Source organism: Rutilus rutilus (genome assembly GCF_951802725.1).
Source record: "Rutilus rutilus genome assembly, chromosome: 7".
Classification (NCBI taxonomy): Eukaryota; Metazoa; Chordata; class Actinopteri; order Cypriniformes; family Leuciscidae; genus Rutilus; species Rutilus rutilus.
Window position 1 is genome coordinate 16,933,733 of NC_140221.1, and position 26,881 is coordinate 16,960,613.

The 26,881-nt window shown below is 37.3% G+C and overlaps 2 protein-coding genes across 3 annotated transcripts; one reads left to right on the forward strand and one right to left on the reverse strand.

The window, feature by feature from the left end:
* Nucleotides 1–263: 263 nt before the first annotated feature.
* Nucleotides 264–10,693, forward strand: mtx3 (metaxin 3). Of its 2 annotated transcripts, XM_084412894.1 has the most exons (9): nt 267–366; nt 960–1,029; nt 1,224–1,300; nt 2,387–2,479; nt 2,576–2,758; nt 3,051–3,127; nt 5,956–6,128; nt 6,506–6,594; nt 9,492–10,693. In XM_084412894.1, exons 1-9 carry the CDS (start codon nt 280–282, stop codon nt 9,582–9,584), a joined length of 942 nt encoding a protein of 313 aa, XP_084269020.1. In that variant the 5' UTR covers nt 267–279; the 3' UTR covers nt 9,585–10,693. The 2 variants fall into 2 exon arrangements, with proteins under 2 accessions (XP_084269021.1, XP_084269020.1); XM_084412895.1 differs by lacking the exon at nt 6,506–6,594 and having other exon boundaries at nt 264–366; nt 9,492–10,542.
* A 1,378-nt stretch (nt 10,694–12,071) lies between these two features.
* cmya5 (cardiomyopathy associated 5) lies at nt 12,072–26,514 on the reverse strand. Its single transcript, XM_084413251.1, has 13 exons — nt 25,991–26,514; nt 21,567–25,185; nt 20,891–20,986; nt 19,404–19,637; nt 19,177–19,199; nt 18,809–18,930; nt 18,596–18,730; nt 16,173–16,319; nt 15,755–15,902; nt 14,477–14,610; nt 14,099–14,213; nt 13,723–13,899; nt 12,072–12,598 (listed from the first exon to the last, which is right to left on the reverse strand). Exons 1-13 carry the CDS (start codon nt 26,110–26,112, stop codon nt 12,346–12,348), a joined length of 5,325 nt encoding a protein of 1,774 aa, XP_084269377.1. The 5' UTR covers nt 26,113–26,514; the 3' UTR covers nt 12,072–12,345.
* Nucleotides 26,515–26,881: the final 367 nt, after the last annotated feature.

Genomic DNA, 26,881 nt, shown 5'->3' on the forward strand with positions numbered 1-26,881 from the left:
ATATTCTGTTCACAAGAAATATTTACCTAGACTTTTTATTTCGTGTCACATATTTCTCATGTATGAGACTTTATCTCTATTTATTTATTTAGTTTTATTAATATATTTTTGTTGTAAAAAAAAAGTATAAAATAAAATAATATTTGTTTATTGTTTGTTTGTAAGGAAGTCAGCCCAACTTTTTCGGTTTCCACGATCCATAAATGTATTTCATCAAACATTTGCAGGGTAAAAGTTGTCACCTAGCACCCTGGGATGCTGTTCATACTGCACACAAACATGGCGGAACCCATGGAGCTGCAGCTGCTCTGCTGGGGAGGCGACTGGGATCTGCCGTCAGTGCACACAGACTCCCTCGTCGTGCTGGTAACTACACGGGTTATGTTAACGCTTGTTTTAAATACATATTCACAATGCAATATTTAATCAAGAATGCCGATGCCTTTTTGGAGAAACCTGTCCTAGGGTCCGGATAGCTTTATCCAGCACTGTCAAATCACTTTGATAAATGAAATTGTCGCTAAATGAATACGCCAGTTCAGTTGTAAACTGATGCATCCGTTACTGTAGCTGTCATGCAGAAAGAATCTCGACTGCATTGCACTGCACTGGTTTGAATGGTTGATGATAGTAAGCTAATATGTATCGCACAGCTCCGGTTTTTATTTCTTGAAGGTCAGAGGAATAATGCTGATAGGATCTGAAGGGTATGGGATCTTTTTACTCGCTTTTCACTTAGAATAGAGATTATACAGTGCTTGTGTTTTGTGCTGGAGTAGGCCTACAGCTTTTCTTGTTTGTTTTTGCAGCTGCTTAAATCCTGCGTTCTGATAACACTTTGCAAAAATGCATAATAAAAGTCCTAGTTCCACTATATAGCGCTAACGATGATGATTATCAATATTTAACCGTAAATCAGTCATCTATTCATCTGACATGTTTTTAATGTTCTTTTATAGGCTTATGCAAAGTTTGCTGGCGCAAAGCTTGCTGTAAAGTCTGTTGACTGGACGTGGAGGACTATTACAGGTCAGATAAAGGATTTTTTGTAGTAGTCATTGTGTGAGAGCATATTTAATGTTTGGGAAAGTCTGGAATGTAGCCACGCGCATCCATAGTTTTCCAAATATAATCTTGTGAATGCCAAACATTGCTGAAGTGCGTAATGGGGTGAGCAGCTTTTTCTAATGTTAAGCTGCAGCTGTACATTTCTCTTTCCACAGCATCTGTGCCACAACTATATTATGAGGGATCCACAGTCACAGAACCAACACAAATTCTAAACTTCCTACGAAAACAGGTAGAAATTAATATCTGTTTACAGATTTGCTTCTTTTTGTGTAACATAAGCGGAGATATCTTACAGTTTGTCAGTCATTGTCGCAGTCAGAAGAACTCTGATGAATCCAGGACCCCGACGCGTAATTTATTTTAACAAGCTGACTGTACTTTATTACACAACTTTACCTAATACATTCATACATACATACATTAACATAAAATATTTATTTCAATGTATTTATACACTGCCGTTCACAAGTTTGGGGTCGCTAAGATTTTTAATGTTTTTAAAAGAGTCTCTTCTGCTCACCAAAGCTGTGTTTATTTGATTAAAAATACAGTAAAAATTGTGAAATATTATTCCAGTGTAAATCAGCTGTTTTCTATGTGAATATATAGTAAAGTGTAATTTATTCCTGTGATCAAAGCTGAATTTTCAGCATCATTACTCCAGTCTTCAGTGTCACATGATCCCTCAGAAATCATTCTAATATGATGATTTGATGATCAAGAAACATGTATGATTATTATCAGTGTTGAAAACAGTTCAGATTTTTGTGGAGACCGTCATACATTTTATTTCCCTGGATTCTTTGATGAATAGAAAGTTCAAAAGAACAACATTTATTTGAAATAGAATCTTTTGTAACATTATAAATGTCTTTACTGTCACTTTTGATCAATTTAATGTGTCCTTGATGAATAAAAGTAAAAATCTTACTGACCCCAAACTTGTGAACGGCAGTGTATGTGATTAGCTACAGTTTATTGTCTATATTTGGGCATTAAAAAATATTTGACCACAGAATTTCACAACTAACTAATCGGAATCGAGTTTTTCAGAGAGATATAAGATATTTTGGAATATACAAGTGTGAATTATAAAAAGTATCAGCATATCCCCCCTCCCCCCACCCAGATAACAATTAACAAAAATTGAAAAAAAAAGGGAAAAAAAGAATGCATGGTATATTTGCGACACCATTCAAAATATTTTAATAAAGGTAAAAATACAATGGTAAAGTATAATTATAATGAAGGTCAGCAGTAAAAAAGAAATAATAATAAATAAAGCGTCAATAAAAATTTCCCGTAATCCACACAGAGTTTCAATGCCGACTATGAGTTGACAGCTAAGCAAGGGGCAGATACAATGGCTTACATCGCACTACTGGAGGAAAAGCTGCTGCCAGCACTGGTATTATATCTACAATTCACATACTGATTTAAAATTCCTGATCCTCATAATGATGATTGTATGAATTAAATGTTGATTTGTGTTTTTAACGTGTAGCTGCACACATTCTGGGTGGACGCAGAGAACTATGCTAACCTGACCCGGCCCTGGTTTACGTCACATTCCCCGTTCCCCCTCAACTTCTTTGTACCGGGTCGACAGGCCAGTTTGGCTTTGTCTCGCATCTTACTGACCAAAGCAGAGTCGCCGTTGCTGAACATCACAGAGGTGGAGGGAAAGGTATGGGAAAACAGATCCATAATTATACAATCATAATTCTTACCTCAGTTACTGAGTCTCATGCATAGCATTGGATTCATCTATCCCTTTTCAATGCCATGGTGAAATGGAAATGTCTGTGGTTGCGTTGTGAGATGGAAAACAGTTTCTCTCTCAGCCCTCATGAGTAAATCTGTGGATTGTAGAAACCAGAGGATCATTAAATATGTCACACAATGAATGTGCTATTGTAGTTATTCCATCATAATGATGAATATAAAAATGGTATGGTTAGTAATAGATTTTCTTTTAGATCTACAGTGAAGCCAAAGAGTGCCTGAATTTGCTCTCCCACAGACTTGGGAACTTCCGCTTCTTCTTTGGAGACACGTGAGTTTTTCATTTCTTTTATCCTATATTATTTATCAGCTCTTTAAAGGAATAGTTCACCCAAAAATGAAAATTGTCATCATTTACTCGCCTTTCTTTCTTACCGTTTGACTTTCATGGAACATAAAAGACGATATTTTGAGAAATGTCTTAAGGCCCTGATTTACTCACAGCTAAGTTCTTTTTCAATCTTCGCTTAGAGGTAAAAAAGAAGTTCAAAATACCTGAGCAGCGTTGTACTGTTAGTGAACATCCCGACGCTGCTTAGAGCGGCGTTTAGATGAATATGTTAATATGTGCTCCATGCTTTTCTCTTCATATAACAAAATATACACATAACAAAAATCACAGTGGTCAGAAGGCAGCTGTTAAGAAAGCATCCGATTATAGCGATGTAGATATGTTTGCACGTGCTCTGCAATTTGGTCAGTAATGTCACGTTTATTTTTATAGCACTTTATACAATAGATTGCTTTAAAGCAAGCAGCTTTGCAGTATTAAAGGCGTCCTATTATGCAAAATCTCTTGATTTTGTTTTGGGGGTGTACTAGAATATGCTTTCATGCTTGATTGTTAAAAAAACACACATTATTTTTCACACATTTTACATTATTACAGCACCTCTCTCCCCAGTCTGGCGCAAACCATAGACTGTAAAAAAATATGGACGTAGTGTCCGTGACGTCACCCGTAGGTTTCTGAAGACCGTTTTTGAAGCCTAAAGTGGGCGTGGCCGACCGTCGCCATCCTGGCAGCGCGTCACTCCCGGATTGATTTATTTTTACAGTCAGGCAATGAGCTGAGGTAACGTGACGGCTAACAAACAGCAGACAAACGGCTAATGATGACTAATGACCACAGCAGCGGGAATCCACCTGTCACTCAAAAGTGGACACCCTTAATTATGCAGAAATTTTAAGGCTTAATATAATTTAAACGGATGAGTTATAAAAAAATTCACCCCCCTCACAGCTGTCATGAAGGGCAAAATTAGCTGTATAGACCAAAGCCACATACAGACACCAGGCTGTAAACACGTTTTTTTCTGCTGTAAAATTTGGCATTTTAACATGGGGGAGATACAGATTTGACTCACTTTTGACACCAGCCTCAAGCGGCCAGTCAACGAATTGCAGTTTAACTCACTTCCGTGTTGGTTTCAAGAGAGAGACGGGGAGGTTGCCGCTTGGCGCAAACACGTCGTTTATTTCCCGTTTCGATTAAGCCCCTCCTTCTGAAATATGAAATGTGCTTTGATTGGTTAGCTGGCCCAATGTGTTGTGATTGGGTCACTGTGATTTTGCCAAGTAAGACATGTTCCTGGATCAACATATTTTGTTGATCCTGAAATAATATTCCTGTCCCAAAATTTTGTCCTTCCCCTAAACCTAACCCTACCCATATCTTTTCCCTAAAATCAGAGGGAAGTGATAGGTGAATAACACTGATGTTGAAGCACCTCACCCTGGTTCTAAGCCTAAACTTGACATAAACTGTAAACTTGTCCCTCAAATCTGATTGGTTGATTGGAAAGTTGTTCCAGGATCAACAAAGATTTTGATCCAGGAACATGTGGTACTTGGTGAAATCGCGTTCACCTTGTGATTGACGTGTTCGGGAAATGTCACGCCCCTTCATAACCGCGAGCTCTACTCAGATTGTAAATATTAAGGATGGCGTCAGTTTCAAACCAATTCAAGCTTGATTCAGACTTAAGAATGGTAACAAACAAAACCATGAATAATTTTCCTAAGGGGCGGTGAACAGTCTTACAACAGCAAAAGCTTACAAAAGCTAAAGTAAACCCAATATCAACACTAATGTTGGCTATCAGGCGAGTGGAGCCAAACCGCTTTTCCCTTTGTTTACATTGAGACAACAACATTAAACTTATAATTGGAACTGTTAATAGAAAACGCAACTATACATAATAATACTTACAAGTTGTGATCCACAAGCAACAGATTGTCCTGACAAAGTGTAAACTGATCTGTTTCAGGAGAAGCTTTTGTGCATTATACTCTCTTAATTTCTGGAAGCTGTCCTCCGTAAAATGTGCAGCACACAGAGAAATGTTGGGGTTATAATGTTCAGGAACAGTGTTTAAAATAAATTTGAACCACTCTTAAGTTCGTCAGCCTTAGGAAGGTCAAACTAATGAGTTTTGGAAACAGGATGGAAAAAACAGGATCTCTTTGACATGGCGACAACACTGTCTTCTCTAACGCAGCTCAACCAGGCCTTGTCCCCTTTTTTTGCGTATTCCGCGGGCTGAGATTATTTATATGAGGAACATTGTGACTTCATAGGATCCGGAAAAAACGCGTTGTAGTCAAAACGAGTCGTTCGCTGTAGTTTTTGGAAAGTGGATTCTGTTAAATAAAGTATCTCCCTTTGGAGTGGACTTTGAGCTTCGTAACCTTTTTTTTATTTTTATTTTTTTATGCTCAAACAGCAACATTACACACTTAACTAAAGTTGAAAAAGTGAAATGGCATAATAAGACCCCTTTAAACATGAAAAACAGTGTCAGTTTTGCTTTCAATTTGAATAAGAATTCAATTTCTACTATACAGCAGCTCTCAATTCATATTTTAACTTTCTTCTATTCCACTCAAAGTATATTGGGGCCTTTAGTGTTATGGTGTTGGAAGTCATGACCTACAAAACAATTATTTTAAATTGAAATAATATTTCACAATATAACTGTTTTTACTGTATTTTTGTATCCTACTGACCCCAAACTTTTGTATTGTAGTGTATAACTTAGTTAAATGTTATCATCTTTGCTTGTCAGCCTGAACTTCACCATGTTTTCTATTTGCTAGGCCTACAAGCCTGGACGCCTTTGTATTTGGCCACATTGCCCCTCTTATTAAAGCCCCTCTGCCCAGTGGGCAGCTTCAGAAGCACCTGAACCAACTTGATAACCTCTGCCAGTTCTGCAACACCATCCTTAAAAACTACTTTATCGATGCCACCACTGAGAAGAGAATGGACTGTAAGTAGTCACAGCCCCTATAGTACTATATTAATAACACAAAACAATAGTATTGGTCCTGCTCTGCTCTCTTCTTTTTATTTGTTTATCTCAACTTCCATTTGTTTGCTGTTGAATCAAATAGAATGAAATCATTTAACCAGACGTTCATGATTCATCACCTGTCCATTGCTTTCAACCCGAGACATTTGGCTCAAAGCAGATGCTGAAAGACGGTTTAATAACAGCATGGTCACTTATTTTAAGTGATTTGCTATGTCTCTTTGGCTGCACTCTGATTCTACTAATCTTTCTCCCATATGCGTAAAAACATCTGCTTTTCTCCAGAATCAGTGTCCTTTCGTCTTTTCTTTTCTTTATCTCTGCCCTCTCGCTAGGTTCACCAACGGCTACCCATGATCCTGTCGATGCAAACCTCCAGAAACTGACACAACTTGTTAACAAAGAGTCCAACCTTATTGAAAAGGTCTTGGCTAGATCTGCTCATTCACTTCTGAATTGAATGTCATTAGAAATTACAGTACGTGGTCAAAAGTATGTGGATGCCCAAACAGTTTTTCCACTATGTATTGAAACATGCATGTTGGTATTTTCTCCTATTTGGAATTTTATATACAAGAGCATAAGTGATGTCAGACACAAATATTGAGTGATGTGGTCTGGCTCACAGTTTATGTCCCAGTTCATCCTAAAGGTGTTCAGTGGGGTTCAGGGCTAGTCCAGGCCAGTTAAAGGCGTCCAACTAGAACTGTTTATTCACTTGCTCTTTACACAGGGGCATTTCATGCTGAAACAGAAAAGTCATTCAGCATTCTGCTGAAAATGTTTGTCATGAGATATAAAATGTGTATGATGTGTATTATATATATGTGTACATATTCACAATTATGACAGGAAAAGACTGTAATAGATCTAATTGAAAATTTTGGGGTGAATTAACATTGTTTTAGCTAAGGAAATATATTTTTTTTTAGTCTTTGTTTAGTCTGTAAAACGTCTCAGGTTACGAATTTATGGTTTCCTGAGAAGGGGAACGAGACACTGCGTCCTCTAGGACACTATAGGGCAGTGGTTCTCAACTCCAGTCCTCAGGACCCGCTGCTCTGCACATTTTGTATGTCTCTCTTATCTGACACACTCAGTTCAGTTCATTGAGTCTCTCCTAATGAGCTGATGATCTGATTCAGGTGTGTTAAATAAGGGAGACATACAAAATGTGCAGAGCAGTGGGTCCCGAGGACTGGAGTTGAGAACCACTGCTATAGGAGGATCTTTGTTGACATCTTTGTACGCATGCGCGAGTGGTTGTGTGGCAACAAATCAAACAGTATTGCGGGCTGTAAAGACGCGACGAGCACTTTCAAGAGAGTTAGCGGGCAAAATCCACAATATATAAGCACTTTAACATCTGAAGACCGGAGGAGGTTTGGAGAGAAGCTCAAAATTTGTATTGGTGACAAAATCGAAGTTATTCAAAGCCCATATGAGATCTCCGTTGACTGTGCGTGCAGCTCCCCAAACAGACGAGGCATTTATACTTGACGCAACTGTTTTGTTTTAGACTGAACACCAGACCATACAACTGATTTAGACGCGCAAACTGGGTGATGATGAGATGTACTAATATCCGTCTGCTCGGGCAGATTCGGCTCAAAGTCGTGCATCTGCGGATGCGGAGGCGCGCGCGCTGTTAAGCCGAATCTGCCCGAGCAGACGGATATTATTTTTTTTATTACCTTCGCGCTCATGCGGACGCGTCGAGTATAAACAAGGTTTTACAGCTCGGCCACTTGTTTTTTTCATATTTTTTTGCAAGTGGAAGATCTTGGTTTACATTTGGACTCGGATGTGATCTTATAGGCTTGAAAAGGTTGGTGACCACTGCATAACGCAAACCCAGTCAAACGTTTGACTGCAGTATCTTCTATTCTATGCGCCTTATAACCCGGTGCGCCCTATATATGAAAACAGTTACAAAATAGGCCATTCATTGAAGGTGCGCCTCTGCTTATAGTGCGGAAAATACGGTAGTCTGGGTGCTGTGGATCGCGGTTTGGGACACCTGAATCAGAACGCGAAAACATATGACTCGGTTGATTTGACTCAGTTTTATTATTTTTTATTTTATTCAATCTTCTATAAATACATAGTCACTAAGACTCAGGCCTACCATGAACAAAATGAGCCTCACAAACTCGATCAGTAACGTTAGGAATCCAGGCTTCGGAGCGTCCAGGTTCAATCGCCTAATTGCACGCAACCATTTCTTTCGTTTTTCGCGATCCTTTTCGGAGGGAATTCGAAAAAACTTTTTATCAGGCCCCCAACGAGCCGTACAATCGACCACACAGCAAGAGTGAACCATCATCTTCTCTAAATCCTCCTCCAAACGTGCAAAACAATCAAATTACAGGTATCTAGCGGTGTTTCCTGCCACACGATTCCCGTGATGCAACGCGGCAAACATAAACAATGACGTCACAAAAGATCCGCCTATAGGGAATGCCTCAAACGTGACCGGTATCTGAAGCATGTGTTTAAACGCGACAATGTCATATGTCGACGACAATCCATGACGTCAACCGTCTATGCAACCGTGTACATAAAAGGTCACCTGTATTAGACGACACCAAATGTTTGTCTGAAGGAGACGTAGACAGGCAGGCCTGATGCATGGCAATGAGACGCAGTGCCTCGTTCCACTTCTCAGGGAACCATGGTTACATGCGTAACCTGAGACATTCCCTCGAATGGGAACTCGCACTGCATCCTCTAGGACACTATGGGGAACAAATGCCCAAATGCTGAGGGAATGACTGCCTATAATTGGCTGTGACAAGTCAGATTCCCGTACTCAGGTCTGCCACAGAAATGTCAGTCACACTAATCCCTACGGCCACCACCCAAGGTCTATATAAGATTTATATTCAAGGTCACACCTTTAGTGACATCACGGACTGTTGTCGGCCAATGACATTGTCGCGTTTAAACGCGTGCTTCAGACACACGATCACACTGGAGGCGTTCCCCATAGTGTCCTTTAGAGGACGCAGTGCGAGTTCCCATTTGAATGGGAACTTAAAATGTTAATACCGTATTTTTACAGTAAAGTTCTGCCAAACACAGCTAATGTTTGTTTACCGTAAATTTCACAGTTTTTTGTTTTGTTTTGTTTTGTTTTTAGTGTATGGCTGTATTCGTAATTTGATTAACCTGCTAGTAATGCTGCTGAGATACAAACAAGAGGGTGTCCGCATACTTTTGGTCATGTAATTAATCTCATAACCTATAAACATCTTCTTACACATCTTTTGGAATTGACACTTGTCCTGTGAGTCTTATCTTTATATGTCTTTGTCACAGATGGATGACAATCTTCGCAGCAGCCCGCAGCACAGACCGCACAGACACGAGGTCAAACCCTCGGCCATGGCCAGCGAGAGGAGCTCAACCTGAAAACCCTATCTAAGCACTGACTTTACCATTATTTATTTTTTTCCCCATGGAAATTGAAATAATTTCCAAATCATATTTAAAATCTAACACACTGATGAGGTCATAATAAATGAATGCTAGTTTTTCATAATGAAGTTGCTGAAATGTTGGTTAACTTGGTTTGAGTGTCGGATTTTGTAATACAACACCATAAAGGGCTTGTTAAATGGGCAGTCATCATCTAATGTATATAAGAATCATTAGCACGTGTGGCAACTACATAAATTCTAAAAAGGGAAATGCTGACAATTGATATGTAGCTTTTAGTTCAGTTGCATTGCTCTTGCTCCTGGCTGTCTTTGGCTTTCTCTTCAAATAATAATTGTATAGGGAACTTTGAATGCACAAGCTTGCTTTCTAAATGCAAAGGCTTTATGTATAAGTTTTATGGTGTTTTATTTTTTCAATCCTGCCCGAACACAATTACAGGTATATTATAAGCTTTACGGTTTATTTCATCATAGTGTTGTTTAAAATCAGATTAGGATTTAAAATGTTTACATCTTAAAGGTTCACAACAGTTACTTTAGTGCATATGGCAGGTGAAATATAATGCATGTATCGGCATTGTGCCTCATCACAGCATAACTTTCTCTTATTTGAACTGATCTTTCCATTTCTCTCATTTGATTATGTATCCTTCACATTCTTGACTTTTGATGCAAAGGGATCTTGAAATCTGATTGTGTGTACTGTGTATACATTTATTGTTCCTCAAATTCCTCGGGAGGTTTTGTACAAGCAAGGAATGCCTTAGAAGTCCAGTGCTGTGTCATGCCATCTCACGTGACTTTATTTTTGATGTAATCATTATTCATTGTCTGTCAAGAAATTGTATATTTCGAAATATATCAGTGTACAGCAATGTTCAAATATATGTATATATAAGTGCAAGAAAGTAAAATTCTTTGAAATAGACAAGTTAACATGTTTATCTTATTATGCTGATACATTTAGTTGTTTACACCAAATGTAAAACCCTCAATATTTTTTATTTGTATAGTGGAAAGAACATCCTGACGTAACTTAGGAACTCATTTGTGCTCTTTGAATGAACAATACTGACATATTGCGCAACTTTCCGTTCATTTATCATTTAAATAGAGAGACAGCTGTAGGGCTGCTGTTTGGATGTCACATGGAAGCTATTACAACTCACCACTCCCCAAATATTCACATTCCCTCAACAAAATGGAAAGGTCAGGAGGAGATTTGCTGTCCCTTTTCCCCTCAGTCTTTACCAAATTAAAGAAATTTAAATTTCATCTATGACATGCAGCTGGAGATGAGAGGGGTTAATAATATAACGCAGACAATATATATATATATATATATATATATATATATATATATATATATATATATATATATGGGGTCAGTATGATTTTTTTAATACTTTTATTTATACATCTTTACAATCAAAGAAATGCTGTTCTTTATAGTTTTATTTTCATCAAAAAAATCCTGGAAAAAAACATCACACTTTCCCAATAAAATTACCAGCACAACTGTTTTCAACACTGATACTAATAAGAAATGTTTTTTGAGCAGCAAATCAGCATTTTAGAATGATTTCTGAAGGATCATGTGACATTGAAGACTGGAGAAATGACTGCTTTGCCATGTTAATATATTAAAATAGAAAATGGTTATTTTAAATTGTAATAATATTTCACAATATTATGAATTTTGCTGTAATTTTGATCAAATAAGTTAAACATAAGAGACATTTCAAAAACATAAAAAACTTTTGAACGGTATTGAACGATATACAGTATATATAATTCATGTATAATCTTAATTCATCGATGAGCTTAATTCTTTGTTTATTAAAACATTTCTAATGGTTAAACTTTTAAATCAATCCAGTCATTCTCAGAAATACAAATAAATACACAAGTAGACTAATTTATACCACTACTAACTTATTCAACAACACTGAAATTGAAAAATTTGAAAGAATAATTTACAAAACAAAGTGCAATCCCTACAGTATGCAGCCATTAAAGATAACAAATATGGTTATAACTTATTTTCTCTTATGCAAGTGTTGATTTTGACTTGATAGCGTAGCTTTCAGAGTGAAAAAAGACAATAAATAAATTAAAAAATACACCCATGATACTCAAATTATCCATTGTAAGTGAAAACTAAAATCAGTCTATTCACTTTACTGCACTTTTACCTTTGGTTAGTTTTTGAGTAAGTGAGATCCAGCAACAATTTTAAATAGAAACTGAAGGGAAATAACCTTTTTCCTACCAAATCATGAAAATAAACTAGGCCACAGAAATATATGAGGGAGAATTCATCTATTAAAGTCTATTATTAGCTTTGCCAAAATCTGTTTCTCTGTAGCTTCCAAAAATAAATACACTGACACTGAATATAAATGTCTGCACATCAAGTGTGCAGGGGTGCATCATATATGACAAGCAACAAAACTGGTCGCATGCACTTTCTGTTTAATATATACAAAAACAACGCAACAGCTCCACAAAACTAGTTTCTGGAGGGATTTAAAAGCACAGCTTCAAAAACAGTCCTTCCTTTCACAAAACGTAACATTTCTCATAATCTCTTCCGTCACACCATATCAATAAACTGAGCAACTTTTCACGTGACAGCACAATATGGTTTCATTTCCTATTAAGAAAGATTCACTTGATTCATTTACTGTCGCACAACCAAACCCAGAGCGCTGAGACTTGAGTCATGTAAACTAGCAGTGCTTAACAAACTCCGGCACCTCCATGGTCATTTTCAGCTCTAGCTTCCCCGGCTGCTCAAGGACAAACACAGGGTGGCAGGGCTCTGTGAAAGTGTGCTGAAAAGTGCCCAAGAGCTGCCCGTTCTGAGCATTGAAGAAGAAGAGCCGACCCTGGCTGTAGTCCAGCAGAGTGCCGATCCGCGCAGGCATGTCCACAACAAAGATGTCAGACTCCACACGGTCATGAAGTAGTTCAAATCTGCAGCTGGAGAGAACACGGGTTAATACAACACATTCAATATATCAAATAATAAACTTTCTATTCATCAAAGAATCCTGAAATAAAAAATTGTTGCATCATGGAACAAATCAGCATACAGTATTAGAATGATTTCTGAAGGATCATATGACAGTGAAGACTGGAGTAATGTTCAGTTTTGCCAACACAGAAATAAATGACAGTAACACAACACAACATTACAGTTTTTACTGTATTTTTGATCAAATAAATGCAGCCTTGAGAACAACTTCTCTCAAAAACATAAAAAATATATATATTTTGAATGGTAGTGGATATGCAATGTGAACACTGATTCCATCAATAACCTTTTCTGATTTTTTTTTTTTTTTTTTTTGGTCATCCATTTATTCCAGAATCAAAATGTCTGATAATAGGGACACTACTGATATTCAACTGGTCATGTGATCTCACCAGTTATGTAGAATAAAATAGCTTTTTTTCTAGGCCACGGAAATGTCTGCAGTCTTTATCTCAGATGTACAGGTATGTCACTTTTTTAAGTATGAACCTTTGGGGAAAATGACTTATTTTACCTTTAAAGTTCAACACTTTACACAGTGTTGTCAATAAAAAAAAAAAATCTGATTTGATTGAAAAGCATCTATTGTGCTCACATTTTGTGCAGATGTACTCCCAATGGCTGGGATTTGACAGGACCCTCTAACATCAATATACAGTACCTTCATAGTAGTGGACCTGGGATTTTTAGAAGTAGGCCTACACAAGACTTTTTTCATTTAATGGAAGACTGAGAGAACTTTTTTAATGAGAGAACAGATTTAATTTAATTATTTGAAGGCTCAAGTTAATTTACCTCCCTGACTGCCAAAAAGCCTTAATTACAGTGTTTCCACAGTTTGGAATGCAGCTCCAAATGTCCTACCAGCTTATATAAGATACTTAAGTTATTTAAATATTTAATAAACCAGTTTATTTAAACTGAAAAGAGCAGATTAAAAATAATAATAATAATTCAGCTGGAAAGACTTTTAAATGTTACTGGTCAGAATGACCTTTGTTTCTAACCCTTTTTGGAATAATGAAACACATGAACAAATACATGCAACTACATCACATGAATGGTATACCTTATAGATGTAGGTACACAGTGCAGACACCAGGAGGCCCTGTTCTCCCCCAGTGTGCTGGTTAGTGATACAGTTTGATATGCGACACCGATGCGGTAGGCTTTGCACCTTGACACCTCTGTCTCCCAGTAGTAATATCCAAGAGAAGGCAAAAGCTCACCCATAACAGCTGGACATCTAGGAACAAGTACAAAAAAAAAAGAGAACATTGCATTTGCTGCAACTTAAGACATTTGTGAAACAGTATGTGGTGGATCACAAATCTGAAACCAAAACATTAACAGCAATCTGACAATAAACGGTTGTTTGTTCTGCATAAAACTACGTATCTACAGTTGTATATTTGTAATGATAACTATTGCACTGAGGTACTTACTCAATGATTGAGGACATTTTACTGTAGGTGTCTTGTGGGTATTCTACCGAGTTCCTGTCCTCTGAAACCTCCAGCACTGAGTTGGCCGTTTCACTGAGGAAGCGGAACCTTGTACCTTAACAAGTAACAACATTCACTAGTCACCAAAAAAACACCACAGATAAAATGCAAGAATGTTGTTACAATTGTGATGCTGTCCAACTAACTAAAGGTGTTTGTCTAAAGGTGTTTGCGAATCCTTTAAAAATCGGGAAATCTTTCACCCTCACACAAAATTTGCATGGATTCCAATTGCGATGACTGGATTTCGCCCCATGAAAACTCGCCGAGCAACAGGCACATGTGTCAGACTGATGATGTAATAGATGTGAATCTGACCTCTGGTTGAGATAAGGGCCGCCTCGCTCTGCTCACTGGCTCCTCCGGCATTCACTGATTTGATGTAGAAGAGGTAATTTTCATTGGGCTGAAGGAGGACCCTCTGCTCATAGCCTTTTATCCCTGATATGGATCTGTGTATGGAGAGACTGTTTTCAATAAGTGCAGTTTTACCCTCTGTAATGCTCTGATGTGCACCCTTGAGGAATCATGGGAAAATGGATTCAGTGAACAAGCTCTTAGTGAAATATGCTACATTAAATATTAACATTAAATGGCATACTGATGGCAACTGATGAGTATATTTAATACCATAGAGAAGACAAGTACACGTTTGGTGTAAAAAAAAAATTAAATATACATTTCACCAATAAAGTCTGAATAAACTGGAAATTGTGACCAATTTTTCTTCACTAATGTGACGAAATATCTGAAAGAAATGGCTGCTTGTTAATTTTTTTGATTAAATAGGTCCTATTAAGCTTTTTTACATTTTCAACTTTATTTACTCTGTTTATTGCTGTTTGAGCATAAAAACAGTCTGCAAAGTTACAAAGCACAAAGTCCACTCCAAGGGAGTTATTTTCTACATCAGTAAGAACTATCTCTGAAACGCCTCGATTGTAGTCTTGAGTTTTCTTCCAAAAACATACACATCACAGTATCCCTCTTTTAAATAATTCCCGGCCAAAGCATATGCAAAAAAAATGGGCGAGGCCTGTTGAAACTCATGGACTGAATCCGAAATCGCCCATATACCCTCAAATAGGGCGTTATTTGAGGGGACAGTCATTTGTAGTGGTGTCCGAAAGCATAGTGAACGTTATTGAGTGCACTTATTCAATCCCACATTGCACCGCAATAACGAGGCCGATGTTCGCTCAACGGCTGTCCGGATTCGCTCACTCCTTTTCATTCACTCCTTCATGTGAACAGTATTAGTGGGCTAATGTAGGTAATAGTGAATGAGGGTTTAGGGGGCGATTTCGGATTTAGACAGCCATGGTTATGGTAAAGGGCATACAAAATTTCCAAAACCTGCTCAAAGTGGTTGACCAATCACAACACACTGGTCCAGCCGACCAATCAGAGCACATTGCGCTTTTTGTAAGGTGGGATAATAAAATAAAATAAAATAAAATAAATCTTTTTTTTCTTTTTTATAATTTCATGGGAACTTTAAACTTTAAAAAATAAAAAAAAACTAATTATAACACTAATTAACAAAACATGAAAAAAAGATGGTTTTCTCTTGACCCCTAGTGCTGTTAACTGTACCTGAGTCCCTCTCTCTCACATGCATACTGGCGGCAATACTCCAGTGTGAAGCAGTCTACAGCACTGGGCTGAACGGCGCTCCAATGCAGCGTGGCCGTGTCCCACAGCACTGTGCACTGTTCTGTCTGGATCACCGGGACAGAGGGGGCTAGAGAGAACACGGTGAGCTGAGTTACTTTTCAGACACTGACTAACAGATAATCCCAAGTTTATTTAGCTAAATGTGAATATGTGAACCATATTTAATCTGGCTTGAAAACACATACACTGTGGAATTCTCATTCCATGTCAGAGATCTTGTAAAGAGGCTCTACATGGTCATCTCATTATGTATTGATATATTATGACACACAGCATGATCTCTTGCTCTCACAAACATCATGCGAGTCAGAGGGGATTTGCACAGAGAGTAACTAACCGGTTCTGAAGGGCAGTCTCTCACTCGGCATGCTGCAGCCTGTGTAGTTCACCGCCATCACCCACACTTTATAACACTTATCCGGTTCCAGCTCTTCTAGATTACAGTAGCTCTCCTTCACAGTCACCCTGTACTCCTCTGAGATAGCTGCAGATTCAATTACATTTAACACACTTTAACTGAAGCATGTGGCTCATCTGAGTATCCCTTTGACATACTTTTACATACTTATAAGTGTTTGTAGTACTGTCTGATTGAAAAAAAAATTGTGTGAATGTTAAAGGGATAGTTTGTGAACTATATTTCGAACAATGTTTCAACTGATTTTATCCATAAAATGAAAGTCAGAGCGGTTCAAAACATTGGACCGATTGACTTTTTCTAAATATCTTCTTTTATGTTCCACAGAAGAAAGTAAGTAATATAGATTTGGTGACATGATGGTGAGTAAATGATTTTAACAGTTTAAGCATTTAACCCACAATTGCAAGGATGTTTTATACTGATAATAGTAACAGTAATAGTAACTGACAAAGAATATTCTATAATATTCTAAAAGAATATTAAGAATATATGCCATTCTATAATATATACAGTGCTGGGTAGATTACTTACAAACTGTAATCCATTACTGAATACAAATTACATGATGAAAACTGCAGTTAGTAACATAATCTATTACATTACACATTTTCGGTAATATAATCTGATTACTTTCTGATTACTTTTGAGCTAACTCATTTATCACATTGATTTTGAATATAATAATCTTGTAGCATATTGATATAATAATGCAAAGAGCAAAAGAAAAATGTATTCCACTTTTTGTTAGCAACAATGTGAAATGCATTAAAAATACGTCAGGTTTTCATAAATTATTGAAAAGCTAATAATGAATTAAATCTTGAAAATGTTAAATAAAAATAAAAATAATGTACTTAATAATAAAATATTCTAATTGTTTATGCTGTGTAGCCTCTCAATTGTCCATGTAATTATAGCTGCCTAACTAGCGGCCATTCTTGTGTGTGCAATTCCACAAAACTAGAAGACTATTCCAAAATAGAAGACTTTCCGAACATACAGTTTACAAGCAATACGCACAACCGGCGTAGCGTCATAGAACGTCTCTGAAAAGGTTCACGCCCACTTTTAGGGGAAAACAAACCGGCGACCGCCATATACACAGTATCAGATTTAGGACGTGTACTAACCCTTACAAACATGCCAAAGAGTTGTTGTGTGGTTGGGTGCACCAATAATATTTGTAAAAACCCCAAATTGAAATTTATTCCTTTGTATTCCTTACATTTCCATGTATTTATGCCAATCTCTGCCTGCCATCGTCATCCATATCTTGTTGTTATGGAAATATCATGATTTACGGATATGCTATCTAAAGCTAAATCAGGCTAGTTGTATGGCTGGACAGAAAAGTGCACTCAGTAGTTACTCTAAATAGCTACTCTAAATATAAAGACATAATATATACATTTAAAGTGTTTATTGCTTAAAACCGAAGTAAAATCATTCACTGGCTACCTGGTGACTCGATGAGGTACGAGTAAATGTCCGGGTAAGACACTTCTGGCCACTGGGTGGGGTTGTTAGATTTGACGCTGGTAGAATGAAAGGGACATGTTTTTAAATTGCCCAAATTAAGTTAAATTTATCGTTCACGCCCTATGAAAGACAGGTTGGACATATAATTACTCGACATATTTCATCTAAGTGATTTCTGAAGTTATACGCGTCTGCCGGCTGTGTACGGACGTTGTTTTGTGCAGCTATTTTGTATTGAAGTCTATGGGAACTCTGGTTTGTTTTCCCCTAAAAAGGGGCGGTTACGAAATTGACAGTTAAGTTCCCGGATGTGCCGGTTGTATGTATAGGATTTTTTTTGAATGAGAATTAGGAAGAATCATTTAATTATGATTTGTAAATGTAATCAACAAAAAGTAACTGTAGTCTGATTACATGTATTTTAAAATGTAATATAATCTAATTACAAACATTTCATTTTAGGAATCAGATTATGTAATCCAGATTACATATAATCAGTTACTACCCAGCACTGACTATATATAACATTCAAATCAAAAGTTTGGGGTCAGTAAGAATTTTTTTTTTTTTTTTAAAGAAATGAATACTTTCATTCAGCATGAATGCATTAAATTGATTATAAGTGACAGTAAAAACATTTATGTTACTAATTTATTTTTATTTAAGATAATACTATTTTTTATATATATATTCATCACAGAATCTTGAAAATGGCTGCTGAAAATTCAACTTTGCCATCACAGGAAAAAACATTAGAGACTTCTTTAAAAAAAATCTTACCAACCCAGAACTTTTGAACTGTAGTGTATTATCTGTTTTCAGTACGGATGTTAAAACCCTGCTCTCCCCTCTAGTCTTACCTCCTTGTGGCTCTTCCATGCAGTAGACTTGGAAGCAGTCAATGATGTCATCCTCATTGACTCTCCAATACACAGTGACAGAAGTGCTGGTTGCAGAATTGGCCTCTTGAGGCTGGAGATGTGGGTTTTGAGGCACTACAAAATGAGTGATAATTCAAGTCAGCAAAACGTGAAGGGTGTTTATCTGCAATGGAAATCTTAGCTGAGGCGCACCTGGAATGGCTTGTCTGTTTTTCCTCTCATTGCCTGATTTGCCCTTGGCATAGTCCTCAAAAACCAGCAGCCCTCGTGGACCAAGTTCAAGTGACATGGTGGATTCCAAAGCTGTATTCAACCTAATTAAAAAATAAATGGAATTAATAAATTACACATTTTCATGTGTAAAAATTCATTTAAAGGCTACAAACACTTGATTTAAACATTGTTTTTAACACACCAAACTCAACAAGGCAACTAAAACAAGCTTCATCAAGCTTCTATTCAGATTAACTTAATATGCAGATCATTTTTGAAGTATTGTAATTAGCGTTTGATGTTAGGAAAGCCACTGGATGCAACATAAATTCAAGCCATTCAGTTACCTCATATTGATATCTTTTGATGACTGAAAAGGGGTGAAAAAATAGCTTGATTAGACTAAAATATTCCATTCTAGATAGTTCATCTCTCTTAACAAATCTTAGCTAAGCACTTTAAAAATGCTTCCCAAAGCAACTATGGCCTTGGACAAAATCAATACATTAATACTAATCTTAATGCGTGACCTACTTTAAGCGAGTAACTAACACACAAATGAGGAAAGCCTCACAGAGAGAAACTTGAGTGGGTCCGTCTCTTCCTCCTCCTTAGCCGTCATCTCCATAGTCTCCTTGGCCTTGTCGATATTCTCCTGGAACGACACAATCTGGTCGTACAGCTGCTCCAGTTTGGCCTTTTTCTCCTCCTCCATGGCCTGAGACATCTCATTATACTGATCCATCACCAGCTTCACCACATCCTCATTGTGCTCCTTTATGATCTTCTCACAATCATTAAAGTTCTCCTGCGGGAACAGCACAATAAAGCTACACATTAGTTCTCAGTAACCTTTCTCACTTTAATAGCATCCCCAAGCTGACAGTGCACTAACGTAAGCACTACAAAACTCTCACTCCAGATTTTTGGGAGAGCAATATTCACCTTCATGATGCTAAGATTCTGTGGGTGGTTGCCAGGACATTGCTACTCATTTTCTAGGGCAGTCACAACCATTTTGACCTGATGTGTATGATCTTTTGGTCTCTAGATGTGACTTTTTTCCTTTTTTTATTTGTAATTTTGATGTAATGCTTATTCATGCAAAATTGATGCAATGCATATTTTTGAGTTCGGAACAATGCGTTTAATTTGTTAAATAACATGTTATGTGTTAAAATTCATTTGCTCAGGTGGTACAACCAAATATTTGTAAAAAAAAATATATATATATATATATATATATTCCTGTGAAATCTTAAGTAACCCAGAGTGTCTACAGTGCCTAACTCATTACTATTTTATGGTTGTTTTTATTCATATTAATTTATAATTATTTCATTTTAAGTGGCCAGGTATTTAGTATCTTTAGCATCCAATTTTACTTTTAAGACAGAAAAATAATCATATAAGTATACCGGTAAATGCATTAAATACTATTTACAATCTAGTTTTCAGCCATTTGTTCACTTTGACCAATTAGTTGGTTTAAATCAAGAATTTACATGGTTGTACCACCTGATGAATACAAGTTATGTCACCTGACAACATTAATAATGACAGGGATCAAACATTTTTTCATTTCAATTACATATAAAAAATTAAATACAAATACAAGTGTTTTAGTCATCAGTCTCTATTGAAGTAAAAATAGTAAATTGATCAAAATCTGAATAAATCACATCATCACATTCGGAACATAGGAACTGGAATAGGCTACAGTGTAATATATTGATATTATTGGTATTAGATACACTGTAATCGATGTAATCGACCTAACATTTGAGGGGGTTAAGAAACCAAAACATAAATAATAATATTTTATAATGTACTAAAAATTAATGCAAACTAAATAGATTTTATAGAATAAAGTGATATATGTCATGAATTTATCACATTATTTATAAGGAAATAATGCACTTGGACACAAAAAATATGCATGTCATGTCATTGACCCAAATATAAGTCTATGGGATTGTCTTTATAGTCCACAGAGCTAAAACAACATTCGGTGCAGGATATGTTCCGTATGTGTAAATGAATGCATAATAATGCAAATACCTCCACTGTGTTGTATGCCAGTTCAAGCTCAGATACAAAGTCTTCAATATTCTCTGATCTTCCTTGTAAAACTGATATCAGTTCACTCAGCTGATTCTGAAAAAAATCACATAGAAAGTTACATAAGACAGACAACATGAAATATTTTGAGGTGCAGAACACAATGCAAATTACACAAATTAATTAACATTTATATTGAACGGTTGAGCACAAACTCCTATTTCTTTCATACTTGCAAATATTATTTAATTTTTTTCCTTTGTATTTTTCCTACTTGCAAATATCAAATCACATTGGTGCAGTCCTGGAATAAACTACATCATGGAAACAGCTGTCTACTTTCAGCTCTTGCTATGAGTCAGTCGGTTCTGACTCATCTGTTATGAATGCTGTCAAAGGCCAATAAAGTAAACAATCTCTCATTGTCTCAACCTGACTTATACTCAAATATTCTTGTGAAGTCAACAAATATGGTTTTAAATTAAATGGTTTTTACAACTGAATATGTGTTTTTATCATTTGGTTATATTAGACACTGGATGAGTCCTTCTGTAAACACATTGGTAATCAGTGACAAGCTCTCCAAACAGGCCAGCAGTGAAAGATCAGATGTCAAGCTGATGTCAGGAAATCATGTCTTAGCACACTCTTTCAAAGCACAGGGAGCTTAACTTACCTTAACACTGTCATAGGCCTCATCCAAAGAGGCCATCTCATGGTTTTGATGCTCAGCCTCACTCAGCAGTACTGGACAACGGCAAACAAGGCAGAACGCATCCATTGGTTGAATTTCAAGGTCCTCTTGATGTTCATATTCCGCCATTTGTGCAATATCCAAATCCTCAACAAATTCAAAGCCTTTTTCCAGAGTTTGATCTGACAGTCGAACTTGTTCACAGTGCCCATCCTCAGCTAGAGCTTGTTCAGACTGTCTTGCCTCTTGTTCGGTGACCATCTCATAACCAAGTTCCTCTGCAATTTCCTGCTGCACATCTGGGTCGCAGCTCAAGGCCGACAGGTCCTCTTGAGGTGTAAAACTTCGCAATTGTGAGAAGACACCTTTATCCCTACTTAGGCTTCCTCCTCTATGTATATCTTCATACATTTTGTCACTATCCTCTGGCTCTAAAGGTGAGACTCTCATTGCTGAGGGGTCATCTTCATCAACTGGAGGAGGTGAAATGGGCTCTGGTAGGTCTGTTATATCTTCAATTTGTGTTTTCTTTTTTGTTGATGTTAGAGGTAACATCTTATTCTCAATATCTGTCCGACTAATGGCTGATTCTTTCACTGGGATCTCTCTGGTTATTACGGTCACATCATTTATTTCACTATATTCTTCTACCTGTTCCTCCTTTGTTGGTACAACAGCTGAAAGTCTTACTTTTGATAAGTCCTCTACGTTGTCTGCTACTTTTATCTCTTCCGTGCTTTCTCGAGCAAATGCCTCCATGTCATTAGCTAACAATATGCTATATTCTTGCCTTGAATTAATCATTTGATTCATCTCTGTTGTCACTCTTTTCTCAGAAGGTATCTCGTCCTGAACAGGCTCATTTGTGGTGTCAACCTTCTCATTTACTTCCTCTGTAACATCCACCTTGATTTCCTCAACTTTTTCATGTTTTTCTGTAACCACAGGTTCTTCAATCTTTGGTATGTCAACATGTTCTTTTTGCTTTTCCAGCCTTTGCTCAAGCAATGGTGCCTCATTTGTAGGCCTATCTGTACCTGTGCCCTCTTTGGCTTTCTTGTTTGCTGCTATGAATTCATTGTGTAATTTGGGATACATTTTCTCCTCGCTTGTAATCTCAGGTTTAGTCTGAAGCTCAATGTTTGCTGTATCTGTTCCACTTGGATGTGACTGCTCTAATGAGCTCTGAATAGGAGTAAATTTAGACTCTGGCTTTATTTCAATTTCTGTTAACACATCTGTTGTACCAATATGAGCCTCAACCTCTTGCGCTGCACCAATTTTGTCAATTACTTGCTCTTGTTTTTCCTTCTTGGGAATTATACCTTCACTCACTTTATTCTCAATCACAGCAAGTATTTCTCCATTTTCATGGACTTGAGAGTCATTTTCTAAAGATTTTGCAGAAAGTTTAACTTCAGTAGCATCTGTTGTAATTGTTTCAGTCTCTTCTAAAGGCTTGACTTCTTTCTCTACTTTTGAAGGTTCTTCAGTTTTTGGAGGTTCTGTTTTATCTAACAGAGGTTCTTTGAGAATGACAACCCTCTGAGAAATTATTTCTGGTTCTTCTCTTTTTAATATTTCAGTAATGAGTTTATCGACCTCTGAGGTAAGATTTTGCTCTAAAATTTTGCATTGTATCTTGGTTTTATTATTCTCTCCTTCATCATTTTTAGTAATAGTACTTGTTTCCTGAATGTCAGCAGTGGCATCAGCTACTTCATGACGTCTATCCACACTGCCCTCAGAAACACCAATGTTTTCAACAGCATGTGGTATATCGGACTGAATTTTCTCAGAGCTCTTTGTTACAGACATAATTTTAAATTCATCTTTAGTTTTAATAACATCTTCATGCGCTAAACCCCCAGGCACTTGAATATGAGCAGTCAGATTTATTTGTTCCTGTCCACTGCGATCTACGTCACTTGTGATTTTGCATTCTGGCTCAAGGACTTGATCCATTTGAGGTTGTGTGTCACTGAGGTCACCTTTACTTGTGATACTGTCCTTGATAATGACAGTGACATCACATTGCTTTTCATTTTCCCTACTATGCTTCGCAACCAGGTCGTCTGATGTGACCGTTCCTGTAATGATAATTTCCACCTCTGGTTGGATTTCTGGAGCACAGTGTCCCTCTGAACAACACCCTGTGGACTCACACTGTGCTTCACCTTCAATTTTATCTTGCACACATGGTTGATCGACAGTTACTTCATCATTTTCTTCTTGTGCTCTATCTAAACATCCAGTGAGTTCAAATTTACTTTGTGACCATGCTAATTTCCCCCCATCTTCCTTCTCTTTGGCCTCAGGTACATTAGCAACCACTGGTGTTTCATCCTTCAGTATGAATTTCTCCAGATATCCATCTGCATCATCAGAATCAGAGTATCTCCTTTTGAAAGACCGTTCTGAAACAACACTCTCCGTATCTGAGAAGTCGTCTTCTTTCTTCCGGTCTCCTACTGTGTCCTCATAAAGGTCTGAGTAATGGAAGGACATTGCTCGTGGTTCCTCAAGAAGGACAAGATCTATGATCTTTGGTGGTCCGGTAGGGAGGTATACAGGTGTGAGGATGCATTCCTGACTCCCAAATAAGACTGATCCACTCTCTTTAAGAGATTTAGAGCTCTCTTTTGCTGTACTTCCAACTCTGCCCTCACACTCTTTGGGAGGCTCTGCATTCAAATTATTTCCATAAAACACTTCGTCAAGATGCTCATCTGCAATTTCAACATCACTGATGAATACAAAGGAATCATCATCAACAGCTTCAACTACTTTTGGTTCCTCGAGTTTCTCTTGAGGTTCCTCCGGCTGGACAGTCACTTCTGGTTCAAGTTTTTCCATCAGTGTAGTGCCATCACTAGGTGCCTGCTCATCTAACAGTGTGAATTTTTCAAGGTAGTCCATATGAGTTTCATCCTTTCTGAGCTGTTTGTCAGCAAAGATCTGGGATGAATCCTTCAAGCTTTCATTTATTTCCTCAATGTCTATCTTCACAGGACAACTGTTTGTAGCTACAGGTTCATGCTTATGTTTGGATTTTATCTTTGGGGTATCATCCAAGTAGGCTAAATTCTCCACCAGTTCAGTGCTATCTTCCTCATCTACTGTAGAAAGCTTTGATGGTACAACAATATTGAGTATTTCAAAACCATCTGATATCAAACTAAAAAGATCTTGATCCTTGCTTCCAGCAGACATACTATCCTCATTGCTTTCAGACCTGATATTCGGCACTGACACCTCAATCATTGCCGGTCTTTCCTCACCTATCCGACTTTTTGGCAGTCTGGAGCTTGGCTTTTTAAACCTGTCACCAAGCTTGCCTCTGCTGCTTGTTTTTTTCCTCTTTATTCTGTCTTCATCCATTATGATCACAATATTCCCCTGTGTTCCAGAACCTTCCATGCTGTATTGTTCAGATGGAGAGCTTCCTTCTGAAGCCCATGGAGTTGAGCATCTACTGGAAGCCGTCTCCCATACTATCCCACTGTCCTCGCTCTGTACCGTCACCATAGAGAAGGATGGGTCAACCATCAGACACTGGAGTTTAGGCTTCACTGATGGATCCTGCATAACTTCCTTTAAACTAAACAAAAAGATTTAGAAACAGGTATGGTTCAACAAAGCAATGTAGTATAGAATACTGCAGTCTATGGCAGATATTGTAACTTTGTATGTTTAGTGCTTAACTAATGATGTTTGGAAGTTAAAGGGATAGTTCACCCAAATATGAAAATTCAGTCATCATTTACTCACCCTCAAGTTGTTCTAAACCATGAAAATATATTTTGAAGATTGTCGGTAACTAAACAGTTTATGGGCCTCATTGACTTCCATAGTATTTTTTTTCCCCCATACTATGGAAGTCAATGGGGCCCATCAACTATTTGGTTGCCAATATTCTTCAAAATATCTTCTTTTGTGTTCAGCAGAAGACAGAAATTCATACAGGTTTAGAACAACTTGAGGGTGAGTAAATGATGACAGAATAAAAATGTTGGGGTAAACTATATCCCTTAAAAGCATCAGTTATGTTTGAAGGTGAAAACAATTAGTCGAAGGAAGCATGCAGAAGATAGAATATCTGCTTATTACATAGTGGATTTATCAACACCTATCAAAAACTGAACATATATAATTTTTATCAAAATAAATAAGTTTGCAAACTTTTTTGTGGCTACTTAAATGGTGTTTGCGAATATATTGTATTTACAAAAATAAATAATCGTATTTAATACATATGCAAAAAGAGTATTTTTGTGTAACTTTTTGGGTGTTAATCCCTCAAATTAGGTGGTGACAATGAGGGAAAGAACATTCATATAAAGACCTAGGAGAAAACATCATTAATCGCAAAATTGTATAACTATAAAGCGCCCGTGGCAAACTACCTTTTATGAAGTTCCTCAATCTCATCTTCGTCGTCGAGTTTGATTATTCCTGGCCCCACGTCCTGCAATTCCCCCATCTCTGGCTCTGCCCCCTCACATTCCCCTTTCACAGCACGATCCATTTTGATAATCGAAATATGTTGGTGTTATTTTAAAATAATAAACGGTCTTGGCTAGTACAGCTTCGTGTTGGGATCATGTCTCGTTGGGTGCAGTTCGTCTTACTCAGCGGCTGCTGTAAATAGATTACAAATATTCCTGTACTCAAGGCTGCGCACTTGGAAAACAGTCGCCGTTGTCCCCGTCCTTTGAAGCCCGAGTTAAGGATATTGCCCAATATAATTCATTTCCTTTGTCAACTTCTAAGCAGTAGCACATCGTTGACCATGTCCAGAACAGTAAAGCTTGCATGAAACTACAGTGGTGGTGTCCCCTGTAATATGACACGCAGAGAACACCGCCATGTCCATGAGGGACAGGAGTGGAGGACTCAGGCCACCGTAGTGTCAGTTTCCTTTGGCTGTGCTAATTTTACTCTCTAACCCCCCAAGGAGCCATATCAACGTTCTTAAACTCATATCATGCTATGAATCGAGAATAATAACCCATTAATGGATGCTGCACTACATTCAAAACATAAATCACATTTACTTGCTGTTGAAAGTGTTACTGCAAGCTACTAAACTGCTCCACGCAGAAACCTATCCAGTTCAAAAGTACTCAGTTGACCAATACAATTCTCTGAACACATTGAATATGTATTCTGATTTGGTCATAAAAAGAATTTACCTTAAAATAAGGAAATGTAGTTTTACCAGTTCTACATAAAATCGCTTTCTCATTTCTCTATTTGAATTTAACAATAGCAAAAAAAAAAAGAGAAATAGAAGA